At 39.6% G+C, this 21,565-nt stretch overlaps 1 protein-coding gene across 5 annotated transcripts in view; it reads right to left on the bottom strand.

The window, feature by feature from the left end:
- Window positions 1–572: 572 nt before the first annotated feature.
- CFAP91 (cilia and flagella associated protein 91) overlaps window positions 573–21,565 on the bottom strand; it is a 113,240-nt gene continuing 92,247 nt past the window's right edge. For all 5 annotated transcript variants that reach the window (XR_804223.4, XM_005201377.5, XM_059887914.1 and 2 more), the window contains 2 exons: window positions 19,702–19,854; window positions 573–913 (listed from right to left, as the gene is read on the bottom strand). Coding sequence is in view for 4 of the 5 variants with exons in the window: in XM_005201377.5 (XP_005201434.1) it covers window positions 19,703–19,854 (152 nt within the window). In the remaining variant the exon portion in view is untranslated. The remainder of the gene's footprint in view (window positions 914–19,701; window positions 19,855–21,565) is intronic.

Raw genomic sequence — 21,565 nt, 5'->3', positions numbered from 1 at the left:
TTTCCTATTTTTTTTTTTTTAATATTTATCCATCCATTTGGCTTTAGTTGTGGCACATTGGATCTTTACTTGTGGCATGTGGGATCTAGTTCCCTGACTAGGGATCAAACCCCAGGCCTCCTGTGCTGGGCATGCAGAGTCTTAGTCACTGGACCACCAGGGAAGTCCCTGTTTTTCCTATTTTCTGATCTTTAAATGAGGAGAGATCCATTCAACCCTAACTCTTGTCAGCATGTGGGATGGGCAGATAGGTCTCCAGCAGCACCCTCTCCATGGGTGTTTCATGAATATACTTCTCAGAGCTAAAGCTCAATGGTAACTTGACATGACATCGCATGGATATCCTAGGGCTTATTTTTCTGTTTCTCTGTAGACAGTTGTTTGGATTTCCAGTTCTGAGCCAGTGTAAATAGTACTGCTACGGCAGTCTTGTCACACCTGTTAGTGCACGTACTCTGCATTTCTACTGGACAGTGACATGCTGGGTCATGGGGATTGCATATTTTCAACCTTAACAGGTAATGCCAATACTCTGAACAGCAAACCCAAACCACTTAAGAAATATTCAGTAATATTTTTTTTAACTGATTTATATTTGACTCAACAAGCTGGTATATCTTTGTAGTGAATGAAATGTTGAAATGAGACATGAGAAAATTTTCTCTTTAAGTAGAGCATCTAGGAAATACCAGAGAGAATAAAGCTCCTTCATTTGATTGTCATTACTGAAAATCACTTTAAATCATTGGGAGTTCAAAGAAAAGAAATCTGTTTCTTCATGCATCACAAACTGACAAGCCCTAAGAGCTGCACATCTGGGAAGAAGGGCAGACAACTGGAATTCTCTACGACGATGATTTGTACAGCTTCTCTTTAAAAAGTTCTCTTTAAAAAGCTTCTCTTTAAAAATAGTCTGTAAAAAACACACACACACACACAAATGTTTATGATTATGTCATCGTTCTAGAAACAACCATTAACAGATCAACACATCCGAAAAATTACTGTGATACAATTACAGAGTCCAGACATAGCTCAGTTCTGCTGCTTTTGGGCCCCAAACATTTCCTAACTCACAGGGTCTCAGTTTCTAAATTCTAGCACTTAAAAAAACTCTGCATTAACTGGGTTATAACTGAAAAATTAATACATACACGTTGTAAAAAAAAAATTGAGACTACAAAAGGACAGAAACGTGAGGAAAGTAAGCCTCTTTCCCTTCAGTCTGACCTCCAGTCCTCAGTTTACATGCCCAGCAACAGGTGATTACCAAGATCTTGATCTTTCCAGGATTATTCTGTGTATATGCAGGCATAATACATCTATGTACATGTCTGTATATACACATAGATATTTCTAACTTTTAACTACAGAATATGACACATAAAGCAAAGCATAAAAAAAGTCAATGTGCAACTTAATGAAAAAATGTGTACTACTAATCTCTGTAGATATCACCCAGGTCAAGAAATCCCATAAGCTCCCACTTAGTCCCAATCACAACCCTCTCCTTACCCTCTAAAAATAATCACTATTCTGCAATACAGTAGTTTAGTGCTGATTTTGACCTTGATATAGTCTCATACTGTAGACTTTTCTTAATTTGGCTTTTTTCAATTATTATATTTTTGAGATTCATCCATGTGTTTATATTTAGTTCTTCATTCTTTTTATCTGCTGTAGAATAGGAATTAACAGACTTTGAAGAAAAAGGGCCTGACGGTAAATATTTTAGACTTTATGGGCCAAAATACAAAAGTGCGCATATTATGTAGGTACTAAAATAACAAGAAAGAAAACAAATTCATTGATAAAACTCAAAAGATAGTAATAATAACTGACTACAGGTTTTTTTTTTTTTTTTTTGCAATACAAGTCTCCTGAAGAAAAGAATGAAACTCTTATTTAGGGAACACCATTTTGATTAATTGGGATTCAGAAATTAAAACTGATTACAGATGATCATCTGTTAATGGTGATGAGCAATGAGACTTTCCCCTATTTCAGTTTTGAAACTATTTTTTAGACAAATATATGGTATCACTTATATGTGGAATCTAACAAACAGTACAAATGAACTTATTTACAAAACAGAAACAGACTCACAGACATGGGAAAGAAACTTACCAAAGAGGAAAGGAGCAAAGGAGGGATAAATTAGGAATGTGTGATTAATAGATACACACTACCATGTATAAATAAACAACCAGGATTTACTGTATAGCCAGGGAACTATATTCAGTAGCTTGCAACAACATATAATGGAAAACAATTTTAAACCAAATCTTTTTGCTGTACACCTGAAAGCAACACAATGTGTAAATCAACTGTATTTCAATTTCAGAAAAGTCTTTCACAGATAGGTGCTGGCAATACTGATCTCAATCCATAAACATAGGATTTAAAAAAAAATACTTTTTGTTTATTTTTGACTGTGCTGGGTCTTCACTGCTGTGTGGGCTTTTCTCTAGTTTCAGAGAGCAAGGGCTACTCTACTCCTGGTGTGCGGGTTTCTCATCGCAATGGCTTCTCTTGTTGCGGAGAACAGACTCTAGAGCGTGCGGGCTTCAGTAGCTGTGGCACATGGGCTCAGTAGTTTTGGCTCCCAGACTCTAGAGCACAGGCTCAATAATTGTGTATGGGCTTTATCTTCCTGGATCAGAGATGGAACCTGTGTCTCCTACATCAGCAGGCAGATTCCTTATCACTGAGCCACCAGGGAAGCCCCAAGCATATACTTTTAACTGTGCATATTTATTGCCTGGAAGGCACCTATAGAATTCCAATAACTTCTTCTCTTGATATTTAATGCCTTTTAGCACATCATTACAATGTAGATTAATCACTTCCAATTGAAGGTTAGGTGGACATGCTTCCATTGCACACTTAAATAACTTTGAATATGGAAATTTTCTTTGCACTTGTTCCAAGGTCCAAAAAGTCTTCCTGGAATTATAGTTTAAGTTCAGAAAATACATTCACTGCAAATATGCATGGGAATGGAGACCTTCTTATTTTTTTAGCTTTGCCAGCAGGGGAAGTATATAAAGTAGCTTACCATTATTTGTGATTCAGACAATGTTAGTTGCCACTGAAATGACTTTACCATACTATAAATTCTGCATATAAGCTCTGTGTTACTTTGTAATTTTAGGTTGGATTCATTAAAAAAATATTACCAAGTCTGCAGCAAAAGCTGATTCCAAAGTCACTCAGTATTCCATGATAGTGGTTGAGGGTCGCTTTCTTTCTTAGAAAAATCTCAATCTTGTTTTGAGTTCAAAAAAATCACACTACAGTGTTACCATTGCTAAGCCATTGAACATCAGAGTCACAGGGCAATTTAAGATATTCCGCTATTTCTGACCAAAGAAAAAATCATGGAACATGGATTCAACAATGATTAAATCCTCAAGACTGAGTAAGGATCACATTAACAAAGCTAGGTGAATAACACATGATAGATTCAAACATTTTTCCATTAGTAAAAGAGTTGTCCACCAAAACCCTAAAGCTCTGGGGGAAAATCGGCATTTGGGGCTCCTCTAGATTCCAATCCATACCTCCCTCCACCCCCAAACAATAGACTCTAAAAGCCTTGCTGGTTTCTGTTTCCCCTAGTAAAGTCTTATGCCTAGATGTTACCAATGTCCCGAGGGGAAAAAAATGGCCAGTGATCACAGATCACTTAGGAAGAACTCTTTCCTGTCTACCCTTTAGTTCATTGAGTCCCCTTTATTTCCACAGCTCTTCCCTGTTTAAAAATGACACTTACAATATATCAATTATTTTTTCTAATTGTTGCAGCTACCTACTATATCCTTCCCAGCATCAGAAGATGTCTATTTTCTGTTTTAATTTCTGTTAATTTCCTTCCTTTTACTTTTTTTGCATCTAATTTCCTTTTCTAACGTCTAAAAAAGGATACTTAATCTTATTTTCATCTTTTCTGTTCTAATAAATGCCTCTAAGCCTATAAATTTCCTTCTAAGCATCACAGCAGCAGCATTTCACAAATTGGATATTTACATAGCATTTTTGTCATTTTTCAGCTCAAAATATTTTCTAGTTTCTGTTACGATACTTCCTTTGAACAGATTTACATTTGCATTTAATTTCCAAACATATTACAATTATCTTGTCATTAATTTCTAGTTTCATTGCTTTTTTTTTTTAATCAGAGGACACACGGGCATGATTTCAACTCTTTGAAATGGTTGATACTTGTTTTATGACACAGTATATAATCAGTTTTTGCAAATGTTCTATGTGTGCTTAAAAATAATATGCATCCTGGAGTTATTGGGTATAGTATTCTAAAATGCCCATTTAAGTTTCTTAACTATGTATCTCAAATCTTCCATTTTTAAATGTTTTTTCCCTCTGCTCAGTACATCAGTCCCTGATACAGGGATGCTGATAACATTTCCTAGAATCATGTTGTTGTTCAGTCATGTCTGACTCTTTGCGACCCAGTGCACTATAGCACACCAAGCTTTCTTGTCCTTCACCACCTCCTGGAGCCTGCTCAAACTCATGTCCATTGAGTCAGTGATACCATTGAATCATCTCGTCCTGTCATCCCCTTCTCCTCCCACCTTCAATCTTTCCCAGCATCAGGGTCTTTGCCAGTGAGTCAGCTCTTTGCATCAGGTGGCCAAAGTATTGGAGCTTCAACTTGAGCATCAGTCCTTCCAATGAATATTAGGGGTTGATTTCTTTTAGGATTGACTGGTTTGATCTCCTTGCAGTCCAAGGGACTCTCAAGAGTCTTCTCCAACACCACACTTAAAAGCATTAATTCTTTGGCACTCAGCCTTCTTTATGGTCCAACTCTCACATCCATACATGACTACTGGAAAAACCATAGCTTTGACTAGACAGACCTTTGTTGGCAAAGTGATGTCTCTGCTTTTTAATATGCTTTCTAGGTTCTCCACATCCTCTCCAACATTTTTTTTTTTAGGTCTTCATAGAACCATTCAACTTCAGCTTCTTCAGCATTAGTGGTTGGGGCATACTTGGATTACTGTGATACTGAATGGTTTGCCCTGGAAATGAACAGAGATCATTCTGTTGTTTTTGCGATTACACCCAAGTATTGCATTTTGGACTCTTGTTGACTATGAGGGCTACTCCATTTCTTTTAAGGGATTCTTGCCCACAGTAGTAGATGTAATGGTCATTTGAATTAAATACTCACATTCCCATCCATTTTAGTTCACTGATTCCTAAAATGTCAATGTTTACTCTTGCCATCTCTTGTTTGATCACTTCCAATTTACCTTGATTCAGGGACCTAACATTCCGGGTTCCTACGCAGTATTGTTCTTTACAGCATCAGACTTTACTTTCACCACCAGACACATCCACAGCTGGGTGCTGTTTCTGCTTTGGCTCAGCCTCTTCATTCCTTCTGGAGCTATTTCTCGGCTCTTCTCCAGTAGCATATTGAGCACCTGCAGACCTGGGGAGCTCATCTTTCAGTGTCCTATCTTTTTGCCTTTTCATATTGTTCATGGGGTTCTCAGGGCAAGAATGCTGAAGTGGTTTGCCATTCCCTTCTCCAGTGGACCACATTTTGTCAGAACTCTCCACCATGGCCCATCCGTCTTGGGTGGCCCTACACAGCATAGCTTAATGGTTGCATTGAGTTAGAAGGCTGTGATCCATGTGATTAGTTTGGTTAGTTTTCTGTGATTGTGGTTTTCATTCTGTCTGCCCTCTGATGGATGAGGATAAGAGGCTTATAGAAGCTTCCTGATGGGAGGGTCTGGCTGTAGGGAAAACTGGGTCTTGCTCTAGTGGGCAAGGCCATGCTCAGTAAACCTTTAATCCAGTTTTCTGCTATGGGTGGGACTGTGTTCCCTCCCTGTAGTTTCAGTTCAGTTCAGTTCAGTCACTCAGCATGTCCGACTCTTTGCGACCCCGTGAATCTCAGCACGCCAGGCCTCCCTGTCCATCACCATCTCCCGGAGTTTACTCAAACTCATGTCCATCGAGTCGGTGATGCCACCCAGCCATCTCATCCTCTGTCATCCCCTTCTCCTCCTGCCCCCAGTCCCTCCCAGCAACCTGTAGTTTGGCCTCCTCCAAAAAAGCCATGTTACTAGATATACTAAAATTGTGAATCACTTTGCCTTCCCAGTGAATTAAACCTGAAGTGTCCCTCTTTTGCTCTAATAAGTGCTTTCTGGCTTAAAACCTTGTTATTAATATAGTTACCTCAGCTTTCTTGTGGATGATGTTTTCATGGTATCTTTTACTCTTTTTGTAACCATTCTGAGTATTTAGACTTAATATATGTCTCATAAAATTTTAGGTATACAACTGAGTCTTTTAAAATTCAGTCTGACAAATTCTGATTTTGAGCATTTAGTCCATCTACATTTAGTGTAATTAATGACAAATCAGTGATAAACACCTATCATTTTATTCAGTGCTTTCTACTGGTTCTGTTTCCTTTTTCCTCTCCTTTCTGCCCTCCTTTTGTATTCAATGTTTTTTGTTTATTCCATTTTCTTCTATTGGTTTAAACGTCACACGTTTTCAGTATCCTGTAGGAGTTACCCTAAAGGATACAAAATGTTTCCTTGAGTTATCAGTCATAATATTAGATGATACTTTTATCCTCGTAGACAAAGGTAGGACAATTTAATCCATCTATGCCCTTTTTAACTTACATACTTCTATTGTTGTATAACTGAGTTGCTGCCATTGTTGCTGTTTCTTATTATTGTTGTTATATGCAGTCAATACATATTTATCCATATGTTAATCCTTCATTTATGTCCAGCCTTCCAATTTTCCTTTTGCTTAAAGAACATCTCATAGTGACAAATTTTCTGTTTCATTTATATGAAAATGTCTTTTTCCTGTCATTCTCAAAGAGTATTTTTGCAAGGTACAGAATTCTACTTTATTAATACTATTTAAGCACACTGAATATATCATTCCATTATTTTCTGTTTTTGTTTCTGGTGAGAAGCTAACTGTCAGCATAATTGTTGCTCTTCTGAAGGTAATTCATCTTTTCTTTCTTAACACTTTTAAGATTTCTTTTCAGTAGTCATATTAAAATGTATATAGATATAGATTTCTTTTTGTCTACTCAGGGTTGAGAAGCCTTCTAAACATTGACTTTTATCAGTTTCAGAAAATTCATATTTTATATAATTCCCCAACACATATCTTCTGTTAGAAGTCAAAGTTCTGGAATCAGTAGTCCATGCCTACTATCCTTTTGTTCCTTCCTAAGGATTAAGTTGTCCCACTCTATCCTCTTCTGTCGTTTCCAACTCTTTGGCTCTCTGATTCTTTCTACATAAATTATTCTGATCTTCTACTTTGCTATTTTTCTCTTCAGCTGTATATACCCTGCTCTTTGAGTTTCTCATGTTGACTGCTATATTTTTAAATTCTAGAATTTCTACTTTCTTCAAAATCTGCTATATATTGTTTTTTAAGTCGTTTCTTGTTCTCTTAAAAATTTCAATATTGATTTTCATTTCTTTGAGCATACTAAGTGCCTTAGTTCAGGATGCCAGAACAAAATGCCTTAGACTAGGCAGCTTAAGTAGCAGAAACATATTTTCTTTTTCTTTCCTTTTTTAGATGAGAACCCTTAGTATTTACTCTCTTAAAATTTTTCATATGTAACACACAGCAATGTTGATTTTATTTATCATGTTTATTTCATCCCTGGTACTTATTTATCTTATAACTGAAAGTTTATACCTTTTGATTGCATTTGTCCCATTTCCCCTTTTCCTCTTACACCTCTGGTAAGCACAAATCTGATCTCTTTTTCTGAGTTCGTTTTTAAAGTATACTTGACCTACAAAATTATGTTAGTTCCAGTTACACAACAAAGTGATCCGATTTTTCTATACATGTCAAAATGATCAGCATGATAAGTCTGTCGCCATGCAAAGATATAACATAATTATTGACTATGTTCTCCAAACTGCATATTTCATACGCGTGACTCATTTATTTTGCAGCTAGAAGTTTGTACCTCTTATCTCTCTCACATATTTCTCTCTCCCACCTACCCCTTCCCTTCTGGAAACCATGGCAACCACCTGTTTGTCTCTATAGCTATGACACTGTTTCCATATGGTTATATTTTCTGTTTCCTTTTGTTTTTTAGATCTCACATGTAAGTGAAATCAGACCGTATTTCTCTTTCTCTGTCTGATTTACTTCACTTAGCATAATAGTCTCTGGTTCCATCCATGTCATCACCAATGGCAAACTTTCCTTCTTTCTTATGAGTAATATTCCACTGTGTATATTTACCACATCTTTATTCATTCATTTACTAATGGGTACTTATGTTACTTCTATATCTTAACAGTTGTAAATAATGCTACTATGAAAATAGGGATACACATACCTTTCCTAATTATTTTCATTTTCTTTGGATAAATACCAGCAATGGAATTGCTGGATCATACAGTGGTCTGTTTTTAATTTTTTGAGGAATCTCCATACCATTCTCCATAGTGGCTGTACCAATTGACATTTTTGCTGACAGTGCATGAGATTCTCTTTTCTCTACAACCTCTCCAATACTTTTTATTTGTGGTCTTTTTGATAACAGCCATTCTGACAAATGTGAGATATGAAGTGATATCCCACTGTGGTTTTGATTTGCATTTCTCTGATTATTGATGTTGAGGATCTTTTCATGTGCCTGTTGGCCATCTGTGTGTCTTTTTTGGAAAGTCTACTCAGATCCTCTCTTTTTTTTTTTTTTTTGAGGTTGAGTTATGTGAGTCTTCATATGGAAGGGTGGCGGTGAGGAGATACCCCTCGTCCAAGGTAAGGAGCAGCGGCTGCACTTTGCTGGAGCAGCCGTGAAGAGATACCCCATGCCCAAGGTAAGAGAAACCCAAGTAAGACAGTAGGTGTTGCAAGAAGGCATCAGAAGGCAAACACACTGAAACAATACTCACAGAAAACTAGTCAATCTAATCACACTAGGATTACAGCCTTGTCTAACTCAATGAAACTGATCCATGCCCGTGGGGCAACCCAAGATGGGCGGGTCATGGTGGAGAGATCTGACAGAATGTGGTCCACTGGAGAAGGGAATGGCAAACCACTTCAGTACTCTTGCCTTGAGAACCCCAAGAACGGTATGAAAAGGCAAAATGATAGGATACTGAAAGAGAAACTCCCCAGGTCAGTAGGTGCCCAATATGCTACTAGAGATCAGTGGAGAAATAACTCCAGAAAGAATGAAGGGATGGAGCCAAAGCAAAAAGAATACCCAGCTGTGGATGTGACTGGTGATAGAAGCAAGTTCCAATGCTGTAAAGAGCAATATTGCATAGGAACCTGGAATGTCAGGTCCATGAATCAAGGCAAATTGGAAGTGGTCAAACAAGAGATGGCAAGAGTGAATGTTGACATTCTAGGAATCAGCGAACTGAAATGGACTGGAATGGGTGAATTTAACTCAGATGACCATTATATCTACTACTGCGGGCAGGAATCCCTCAGAAGAAATGGAGTGGCCATCATGGTCAACAAAAGAGTCTGAAATGCAGTACTTGGATGCAATCTCAAAAATGAAAGAATGATCTCTGTTCGTTTCCAAGGCAAACAATTCAGTACATTTCAAAACAGTAATCCAAGTCTATGCCCCAACCAGTAATGCTGAAGAAGCTGAAGTTTAATGGTTCTATGAAGACCTACAAGACCTTTTAGAACTAACACCCAAAAAATCTGTCCTTTAAATTATAGGGGACTGGAATGCAAAAGTAGGAAGTCAAGAAACACCTGGAGTAACAGGCATATTTGGCCTTGCAATACGGAATGAAGCAGGGCAAAGACTAATAGAGTTTTGCCAAGAAAATGCACTGGTCATAACAAACACCCTCTTCCAACAACACAAGAGAAGATTCTATACATGGACATCACCAGATGGTCAACACCGAAATCAGACTGATTATATTCTTTGAAGCCAAAGATGGAGAAGCTCTATACAGTCAGCAAAAACAAGACCAGGAGCTGACTGTGGCTCAGATCATGAATTCCTTATTGCCAAATTCAGACTTAAATTGAAGAAAGTAGGGAAAACCACTAGACCATTCAGGTATGACCTAAGTCAAATCCCTTATGATCATACAGTGGAAGTGAGAAATAGATTTAAGGGCCTAGATCTGATAGATAGAGTGCCTGATGAACTATGAAATGAGGTTCGTGACATTGTACAGGAGACAGGGATCAAGACCATCCCCATGGAAAAGAAATGCAAAAAAGCAAAATGGCTGTCTGGGGAGGCCTTACAAATAGCTGTGAAAAGAAGAGAAGCGAAAAGCAAAGGAGAAAAGGAAAGATATAAGCATCTGAATGCAGAGTTCCAAAGAATAGCAAGAAGAGATAAGAAAGTCTTCCTCAGTAATCAATGCAAAGAAATAGAGGAAAACAACAGAATGGGAAAGACTAGAGATCTCTTCAAGAAAATCAGAGATACCAAAGGAACATTTCATGCAAAGATGGGCTCGATAAAGGACAGAAATGGTATGGACCTAACAGAAGCAAAACATATTAAGAAGAGATGGCAAGAATACACAGAAGAACTGTACAAAAATCTTCACGACCCAGATAATCACGATGGTGTGATCACTGACCTAGAGCCAGACATCCTGGAATGTGAAGTCAAGTGGGCCTTAGAAAGCATCACTACAAACACAGCTAGTGGAGGTGATGGAATTCCAGTTGAGCTATTCCAAATCCTGAAAGATGATGCTGTGAAAGTGCTGCACTCAATATGCCAGCAAACTTGGAAAACTCAGCAGTGGCCACAGGACTGGAAAAGGTCAGTTTTCATTCCAATCCCAAAGAAAGACAATGCCAAAGAATGCTCAAACTACTGCACAATTGCACTCATCTCACATGCTAGTAAAGTAATGCTCAAAATTCTCTAAGCCAGGCTTCAGCAATATGTGAACCATGAACTTCCTGATGTTCCAGCTGGTTTTAGAAAAGGCAGAGAAACCAGAGATCAAATTGCCAACATCCGCTGGATCATCGAAAAAGCAAGAGAGTTCCAGAAAAACATCTATTTCTGTTTTATTGACTATGCCAAAGCCTTTGACTGTGTGGATCACAATAAACTGTGGAAAATTCTGAAAGAGATGGCAATACCAGACCACCTGATCTGCCTCTTGAGAAATCTGTATGCAGGTCAGGAAGCAACAGTTAGAACTGGACATGGAACAACAGACTGGTTCCAAATAGGAAAAGGAGTTTGTCAAGGCTGTATATTGTCACCCTGCTTATTTAACTTATATGCAGAGTACATCATGAGAAACGCTGGACTGGAAGAAACACAAGCTGGAATCAAGATTGCCGGGAGAAATATCAATAACCTCAGATATGCAGATGACACCACCCTCATGGCAGAAAGTGAAGAGGAACTCAAAAGCCTCTTAATGAAAGTGAAAGAGGAGAGTGAAAAAGTTGGCTTAAAGCTCAACATTCAGAAAACGAAGATCACGGCATGCGGTCGCATCACTTCATGAGAAATAGATGGGGAAACGGTGGAAACTGTGTCAGACTTTATTTTTTAGGGCTCCAAAATCACTGCAGATGGTGACTGCAGCCATGAAATTAAAAGATGCTTACTCCTTGGAAGGAAAGTTATGACCAACCTAGATAGCATATTCGAAAGCAGACATTACTTTGCCAACAAGGGTTCGTCTAGTCAAGGCTATGGTTTTTCCTGTGGTCATGTATGGATGTGAGAGTTGGACTGTGAAGAAGGCTGAGCACTGAAGAATTGATACTTTTGAACTGTGGTGTTGGAGAAGACTCTTGAGAGTCCCTTGGACTGCAAGGAGATCCAACCAGTCCATTTTGAAGGAGATCAGCCCTGGGATTTCTTTGGAAGGAATGATGCTAAAGCTGAATCTCCAGTACTTTGGCCACCTCGTGCGAAGAGTTGACTCATTGGAAAAGACTCTGATGCTGGGAGGGATTGGGGGCAGGAGGAGAAGGGGACGACAGAGGATGAGATGGCTGGATGGCATCACTGACTCGATGGACGTGAGTTTGAGTGAACTCTGGGAGTTGGTGATGGACAGGGAGGCCTGGCGTGCTGTGATTGATGGGGTTGCAAAGAGTCGGACACGACTGAGTGACTGATCTGATCTGATCTGATCTATGTAAATAAATATATTTATAAACTTGCAAATGTCTGGCAAATAAGTATAAATTTGCAAATGTCTTTGCCCATTCAGTATGTGGACTTTTCATTTTGTTGATCATTCCTTTAACTGATGAAAAGGTCTTATATTTACTTTTGTGCATGGTGTGAGGAAGTAGTCCAGTTTCTTTTCCGTGTAGCTGTCTTTTTTCCCCATCACCGTTTATTGAAAAAGCTGCTTTTTCCCCACTGTATATCCTTGCCTCCTTTGTAGTAGGTTAATTGCCCATATAAGTGTAGATTTACTGGGCTCTCTGTTCTTTTCCATTGATCTATTTGTCCATTGATCTATATGCCAGTACTATACAGTTTTGATTACTGTAGCCCTGTAGTATAGTTTGAAATCAGGGTGAATGATGCCTCCAGCTTTATTTTCTCAAGATTGTTTTAGTTATTAGAAATTTATTTTCTCACAGTTCTGGAGGGTTGAAGTCCAAGATCAGGTGCCAGCATGATCAGTTCCTGGGGAGAACTCTCTTCATGGCTTGTAGATGGCTGCCTTCTTGCTCTGCCCCATCTATCTCACAGTCCTCATTTCCAAATGACATCATATAGGAGGTGAGGGCTTCAACATACGAATTTTGGGAGGACACAGTTCACTGTATTGCATTCCACCAAAGCCTCCTGAAATCATGTTCTTCTCACGTGCAGGATACATTCATTTCACCTCAATAGCCCCCAGAGTCTTAACTCATTCAGGTACCAATTATAAGGTCTGAAATCCAAATTGTCATCTAAATCAGAAATGGGTGAGACTCAAAGGTATGATTCTTCCAGAGGCAATATTCCTCTCCAGCTGTGAACCAGATACATTATGCACTTCCAAAATACAGTGGTGGGACAGGCATAGGAAAGATAGTCCCATTCCAAAAGGGAGAAATCAGAAGGAAGAAAGGAATAATGGGTCCCAAGCAAGTCCAAGGCTTAGCTAGACAAATTCTATTGGATCTTAAAGCTTGAGCTTAATTCCCTTTGGTGCAATGTCCTGCCTTCTAGGTCCACTGGGATGGCAGCATTTCTCCATGGCTCTGGGAGTGGCCCCATCCCCCCAGCTCTGGTGTACCTCATCTCCATGGCCACTTTGGAGATCCAGGTAGGGTGCCATAGGCAGTCCTGTCCTTCAGTTCTGGGCAGAGGCCATCTGACCTGTTGAAACTGAAGCACTGGTTGATAAGCTCTGAATCGCCTTCAGCATTAGTTTTCACTCTTCTTAAATAATGGTGCACATTTGCAGCATAATGGCTCTGTTGTATGATCCTGTGAAACCCAACAAGTCTGACAGCCTTTCTTCATTTCATAGTGTATCCATTCCTTCATTTCAAACTGGCAGTGCTCCTACTCTTACAATTCCATAGACTCTTTATTAGATAGTTGTTCAGCTATACCCTTAGAATTCTTTTTCAGAATGGACTTTCTCACTTTTTGAAATATGGCTAGGCTGAGAATTTTCCAAATCTACAAATCCTTGTTTTTTAGCTTAACAATTCCTTCTCCAGTTTATTTCTCTCCTTTCGTATTTTACCATAAAAGCAGTCAGAAGGAACCACGTGGCTCCTTCAACACTTTGCATAGACATCTCCTCAGCTAAATATCCAGTTTCATTGCTTAGAAGTTCTATCTTCCACAAAACACTAGAACACAGTTCAGCCAAGTTCTCTGCCACTTTATAATATGGATTGCCCTTCCTCCAGTTTGCAGTAACATTCCACATTTCCATCTAAGACCTTGCCAGAATTGCCCTTAACATCCATATTCCCAGCATGCACCTCAAAAATCTTCCCATCTCTACACATTAGCTAGCTCCAAAGTTGCTTCCACACACTTAGGTATTGTTACAGTACCTTCACTTTTGGTACCAAAATCTGTCTTGGCTCCGACTGCCATAACAAAATACCATGCACTGGGTGGTTTAAACCACAAAAAATGTATTTTCTCACAATTCTGGAGGCTAGAAGTGTATAGCAGTAAGCATAGTTATTCTAAAGTCTGTGTCTAATAATTCCAATTTTAGATCCCTTTAGGTTTGTTTCTATGATCTGTACTTTCTGCTACTTGTTCAAGTTGTCATGTACCTGTATATCCTTCATGTACCTGTATATCCTTCATGTACCTGTATATCCTTGTTTGGAACTTGTTCATGAAAAATTCTGAAAATAAATTGAGGTCTAGGATGATGCCAACTTTCTCCAAGGAGAATTTAAGTTTTGTTCCTGATAATTTCTTTGAGGCAACAGGAATCAAGGATCTTTTAAATTCATTTTGTGCAACTGAGGGTTTTGGGGATCATTCAGGGGATTAGAAGCTAAACTGTAGTCTATTCAAGGATGGTTACTTCTAATGAACACTTTCTACTAGGGCACAGCCTTGTGGAGTCCCAGCCTAAACGGAGGACGTTCACCAGGGTCTCAATCTTGACTCCAGTTTTTGTCCCTCTGGTCTTATAAAGCTTGTGAAAGCACTGCTCAGCTTTTCAGCCACCTATTATGAAAATAACTATTAATCTTAATAAATTTGCATGTAGAAATAGTGACTAACATTAAGGCTGATTTACTATTTAAATTCGTTTATTTTATACTGGAGTACAGTTTCTTAACAATGCTGTGTACATTTCAGGTGTACAGCAAAGTGACTGAGTTATACATACCTGTTTATCTATTCTTTCTCAGATTCTTTTCCCACGTAGGTTTTTATGAGTACTGAGCAGATTCCCTGTGCTATACAATAGGTCTTTGTTGGTTACCTATTTTAATACAGCAGTGTGTGTGTGTATGTATGTTAATCTCAAACTCCCAATTTATCCCTCCCCCACCACCATTCCTCACTGATAAGCATAACTTATTTTTTGATTGAGTTGTCTGAATTTTTGATATTGAGCTTCATGAGCTGGTTGTAAATTTTGGAAACTTACCCCTTTTTGGTCAGAGTGCTTGCAAATACTTTCTCCCATTCTGTGGGTTGTCTTTTTGTTTTGTTTATGGTGTCCTTTCCTGTGCAAAAGCCTTTGAGTTTAATTTCCCATTTATCCATTTTTATTTCCATTACTCTTCGAGATGGGCTGAAAAAGTTATTGCTGTGATTTATGTATGAGTATTCTGCCTGTGTTTCCCTCTGAGTTTTATAGTATCTGACCTCACATTTAGGTCTTTAGTGTATTCTGAATTTACTTTTGTGTATAGTGTTAAGGAATACTCTAATTTCATTTCTTACATGTAGCTGTCCAGTTCAGTAAGCACCACTTAATGAAGAGACTGCTTTTTCTCCATTGTATATTCTTGCCTCCTTTGCTGTAGATTAACTGACCACAGGTGCAGGTTTATTTCTGGGCTTTTTATCTAGTTCCATTGATCTATATTTCCTTTTTTTTTTTTTTTTGCTAGTACCATACTTTTCTTTCTCCTGCTACATTTTTTTTTCCTCAGGGAAAGGCATTTTATTTTAAATATAGCAATGTGTACATGTCAGTCTCAAACTCCTAATCTATCCCTCCCAGCCTTCCCCCCTGCTAGCCATAATTTTTTTCTCTAAGTCTGTGAGTCTGTTTTGTAGATAAGTTTAGTTGTATCATTTTTAAAAGACTCCATATGTAAGTGATACCATGACAATTTGTCTGACTTACTTCCCTTGATATGATAATCTCCAGGTCCACCTATATTGCTGCAAAGGCATTATTTTATTCCTTTTTATGGCTGAGTAATATTCCATTGTATACATGCACCACATCTTTATCCATTCATCTGCTGATGGACATTTAGGTTGCTTCCATGCCTCGATTACTGTAAACAGTGCTTTAATGAACACTGGTGAATGTATCCTTTTGAACCATGGTTTTCTCTGGATGTATGCCCAGGAGTGGAATTGCTGGATCACACAGTAGTTCTATGTGTAGTTTTTTAAGGAACTTCCATACTGTTTTCCATAGTGGCTGCACCAACTGCCATTCCTACCAACAGTGTAGGAGGGTTCCCTTTTCTTCATACCCTCTCCAGCATTTACTGTTTGTAGACTCCTTGATGGTGGCCATTGCGATTAGTGTGAGGTGATAATCTCATTGTAGCTTTGATTTGCATTTTTCTAATAATTAGTAATGAGCATCTTTTCATGGGCCTCTTGGCCATTGGCCATCTATGTATCTTCTTTGGAGAAATGTCTATTTAGGCCTTCTTCCCTTTTTTTTTTTCCCTTTGTTTTTTTGATTGGGTTGTTTGTGCTTTTGATACTGAGCTGCATGAACTGTTTGTATATTTTGGAGGTTAATCCCTTGTCACTTACTTCATTTGCAAATATTTTCTTCCATTCTAAGGGATGTCTTTCTGTCTCATTTATGGTTTCCTTTGCTGTGCAAAAGCTTTTAATTAGGTTTCATTTGTTTATTTTTATTTTCATTACTCTAGGTGGTGGGTCAAAAAAGATCTTGTTGCAATTTATGCCAAAGAGCATTCTTTGTTTCCTCTGAGAGTTTTATAGTGTCTGGCTTTATATTTAGAGCTTTAATCTATTTTGAGTTTATTTTTGTGTATGGTGTTAAGAGTGTTCTAATTTCATCCTTTTACATGTAGCATGTCTGCTGATGGGTAGGGCTTTGTTCCTGACCTGTTGGCTGTTTGGCCCAAGGCACCCACACTGAAACCTACAGACTGTGGGTGGGGCCAGGTCTCAGTGAGGAAACGGCAGCCTCTAGGAGGTTCACACCAACGAGTACTCCCCAGAACTGCTGCTGCCAGTGTTCTTGTCCCCACACTGTGCCACAGTTGCTCCCCGCCTCTGCAGGAGACCTTCCAGTACTAGCCCAGTCTCTTAGAGGTTACCGCTTTTCCCTTGGGTCACTGTGAGTCATGAGACCCTGAGTGCACCCTCCACACAGAGTTTCTGTTTCCCCCAGTCCTGTGGAATTTCTCTGATCAGATCTTGCTGGCCTTCGAAGCTAGATTTTCGGGGGCTCCTCCTCCCACTGCCAGACCCCAAGGTAGGGAGCCTGACATGGAGCCCAGATCTTTCACTCATGTAGGAGAGCTTCTATGGTAAAATTATTTCCAGTTACTGGGTCACCCACCTGGTATGTATGGGATTGGATTGGATTGCGCCCCTCCAGTCATCTCATTGTGGCTTCTTCTTTGTCTTTGGATGCAGGGTATCTTTTTTGATAGGTTCCAGCGTTTTTCTGTCAATGGTTTTTCAGCAGTTAGTTGTGATTTTGATGTTTCCATAAGAAGAGGTAAACTCATGTCCTTCTACTCCACCATCCTGTCTCAGTGGTATATCTCAGCTCACTGTTATAATTTATATTATTGCCTAAGTCAGCCCTCATCACCTCTCTGGAGAATTCCATGAACTATATAGTCCATGGACTCGCAAAGAGTTGGACACGACTGAGCGACTTTCCCTTTCACCATCTCCTATCTTCCACCAGAAAGTTGTGTCTTTATGCGTCCACAGGATGCTGTGATATGCTGCCCAGATCACTGTTTCAAGATCGAAGCACTCAGTTCTTCATCCATCTGGAGCACTGGCTGGCAATGCCTTACAGCTGAGTTCTTCCCAATGCATGCTCAGATTCTTTCACTCCCTCTCAAACATCAACTGGATAGGGAGAGATCCAAGGGACCCAGTGGAGGAACTGTACTTCTGAGGCTGATTTTTAATACAATAATAAGTTAGGCAAAATTCTTTGATTCTTGAATTTATATTATATAGCTATTATATAGATGTAACATTACATGTAAATATATGGTTTATATTTTCAGTGATTTCAGAGGTTATTTCATTATTAATGAAAAACAAAGGATTTTCTGCTGTAATTTACAGCCATAGTTTGGTATTTAAGAATTCTTTATCTGTCTTCTCTCTGGTCTTTCTTAACTGCTCCCTTATCTCAACCTTCCTACCATCAGCTTCTTTGAGATTTAAGGTCCCAATAGATTTCCCTGCAGAGGGCCTCTTGGTCACATGTTCATGTGTAAACCTTAAGGAAACCTCAAGGAAAGTATTTGTATAAGATTATACAGTTAGTGGATGCAAACACCCAAACCTCCTCGATGCCAGGTTCAGATTGCTCCCTAAGCCTTAATGCCATCCCTAACCTGATAGCACACCCTCGAGGGTAAAATAGCAAACAGTGTGCCTCTCACCATGGGAGGCTTAAGGGAAAAGTTACAGGTAAAGCTTCACTCTGGACCCCTTCTCATGGAAGTTTTACTCGGAACCCCCTGGCTCTGTTCTCCATAATCTGGTAAGGTGGCATACGTGTCAACTACGTCACCAAGCAACACAGGCTTCCCAGGTGGTGCCGGTGGTAACAAACCTGCCTGCCAGTGCAGGAGACACAGGAGATGTGGGTTCGATCCCTGGGTCAGGAAGGTCCCCTGGAGGAGGAAATGGCAACCCACTCCAGTATTCTTGCTTGGAAAATTTCATGGACAGAGAAACCGGGCGGGCTATGGTCCATGGGGCTGCAAGAGTTGGATACCACTGAGTGACTGAACACATGTAAGCAACATTACTAAAGGTAAAAATGACCCGATTAGTAACTAGCATCTGACTGGGAGGGATTTTAAATAAACTATTAATACCTAACAGGAAACTGTAACTTCGAGGTTTCCTGAGTGTGCTGACTTTTGTAACTGGGCAGATCCATTGGGGGGACCCTGGAATCTATGCCAATGGAATTATGAGAGAGACTGGTCCCAGGGCACGTAAACCAAGGCAGCTTCTGCCCCCACCCAATGCGAAGCTCTTTTCCTTGCACCTGAGCTTTGTAACCTGGGGACTAAAGGATTTTGATACATGGTCCTTTGTGTGGATTCAGCAAGAGCTCCCGCAGGAAGAGAGACCCCCGATGCTGTGCTGTTGGAAGCTGTGGGGCCTTATGGCTTTCTGAGGAGATTGATACTCAAATCATACCAAACATGGCCTGTGTTCATCTTGTGAGTAGGAATGTTAGGTGCACCTAAGGCTACTGTAGAGGGCAGGGCTCGAATTGGGCAGGCTGTGCCTCATGCCATGCTGAGCAGCCAGCTCAGTGCTACAGGGGTACCTTATCTAATTCCATGAGAACAAGGTTTTTGTTTTAAATAACACAAACATGTTTTGTAGCTTTGTGATAGAGTATAGTCATTTGCTAAAACCTACAAAAATAATTTTGAGTCCTGTTTTTTGGTCAAAACAGTCTAACTGCTGTCATATGAACTAAAAGTTTCAATAGCAGATTCCATAACCGAGATGAAATGCACCAATATTTTCCCTGCTGTATTCCTGCATTCAGTCTGGGCTGCCACAGACAGAAAGCACAAGGGTGCTTTTTTCTTGAATTTGTAGTGGAAACCTTGGCAGACAGTAACTGCTTCAGGCCTGTCAAACAGATGCATGAAATGCACCAATTTAAATGGGAGTGCTTCATTTTCCACATTATGATTGTTAGAGTACAGCACAGAGCTCAATGACGCTGCTTGTCCTCCTGTGCCCTTCCAAAGGAAAAATAAACTCACCTTAGGTATTTTGCTCCTTTTCAGTTTCTCCCTCAAGTAGCTCAGCGTCTGGTGTCTGCCTTTGCTCAACAAAATGCGTCTTGAGCATGTCCTCTGTGTGCCTGTGGATGATCTGATGGGCTGCCAGGATATGCTTCCGCTGAGAGTTCCTCACTGTGCCAAAGGGACAGGAGACGTGTTACTCTGGACGTCAGGACAGATCATTCCCAAAGGTTTTCAAAAGAGTAGAGACAGAAATGATAACTTTGCAAGCCACATATTCTCTTGCTTAAAGCTGACTGGATTAAAGAAAATTTTCTGCGGTTTTGCAAGGACACATTCCAAAGGTAATTCAACCTAAATCTCAATATTGCTGCTCTCTCTCTGTTCAGTCACACTCCTCCCCACTCGGCTGGCCTTCACTCCACAGCTGAGTGTCTTCCCTCACCTGGAATACCTGTACTCCAGATCCTGCCCTTCTGCAAAGCCCAGCCCAAGTCCAGCTCCTCCAGGAAGTCTTTGACTGAGGCAGCTCACATTTATTATGACCACACTTGAGTTTGTGCCAGTCTATTCAGTGTCCAAGTGCTTCAGGTGAGTTACATTTTGTTTTTCACTTAGATTATAAATGACCTAAAGGTAAAGATCTTGTCTTATGCTTCTCTTTGTGCTTTAGTCCCTAATATGAAGGGTACTTGTTGACTGATGAATTTGAGTTCACGGCTTTAGAAGTTGTTCCTAGTGCTACAGTCTAAAGAATATTTATTATCAAGGCTTAGTACATTAAGCATCCCATTTCCCTTTTGAAAAGTGGTAACGGTGATGATGATGGTGGTAGCAGTTAGCATTTTTCCTTACTTCCTGCCAGGTATGGTTTTAAATAGTTGGCATATAGTTATTCATTTAAACTACTCACAACCCTAAAAGAGTATTATTACTATCCCCATTTTCAGATGAGGCAGCTGAGACACAGAGATTAGGTGATTTGCCTAAAGTCATACAGCTAGTAAAGCACAATAAGAAGTACCATGGCTTCTATGCTGTTCAGATGTCAGCTATTTTAAGTAGGGTAAATCACATAGAAACTTAGAACACTTCACAGCAGTATGGTTGAAAGAATGGGGACTTGGGAGCCACATAGACCATGGTGCAATCTGCAAACTGTGTAACATCTCTAAGCACTAATTTCCTTAACTAAAGTATGAGAACACATCTATAGATGTTATAAGAAATTTAGATAAGGTATTTCTAAAAATGCTTAATACATTTTCTGGAACTTGGTATGCATTTAAACCTTGGTTGTTACTATTATTTTCATCTATATACAGGTCCTCAAGGTCATTCCCATCTATCAAATTTTAGAAAAATAAGAGTTGGTGGATTAAGAAGACTCTAAGCTCAACTCCTCTCATGGGCACAGCAAAATTACAGCTATTTACAGAGAAACTATGGATGAGAAAGGCCAGAACCTACCAGAAAAGACCTCTACAACTAAAGATAATATAGAACAAACCATAATAAGATGGGTAGGATGGGCAGAGTTGTGCTATAGTCAAGAGCCGTACCCCTAGTAGGCAACCCTCAAACAGGAAAATTACTACAACTGCAGAGATTCACCCTAAGGATTGAGGAGTCTGAGCCCCACATTGGGCTCCACAGCACAGGGGTCCTGCACTGGTAAGACAGTACTGGAACAACTGGCTTTGAAGACCAGCAGGGCTTGCTTTCAGCAGACCCTGTGAGCTGTGAGAAATAGACTCTACTCTTAAAGGACACACACAAGATCTTATACATTATTTCTTCTGCCCTAGATTGCACAGTCTGAAAGGACCATGGGTCCAGCCCACCCATTAATCTTGGAGAGTCTCCCGGGGTGGTAGAAGGC

The sequence above is a fragment of the Bos taurus genome, chromosome 1 (assembly GCF_002263795.3).
Source record: "Bos taurus isolate L1 Dominette 01449 registration number 42190680 breed Hereford chromosome 1, ARS-UCD2.0, whole genome shotgun sequence".
NCBI classification, from domain to species: Eukaryota; Metazoa; Chordata; class Mammalia; order Artiodactyla; family Bovidae; genus Bos; species Bos taurus.
This window is presented reverse-complemented; position numbering and strand designations above follow the sequence as displayed.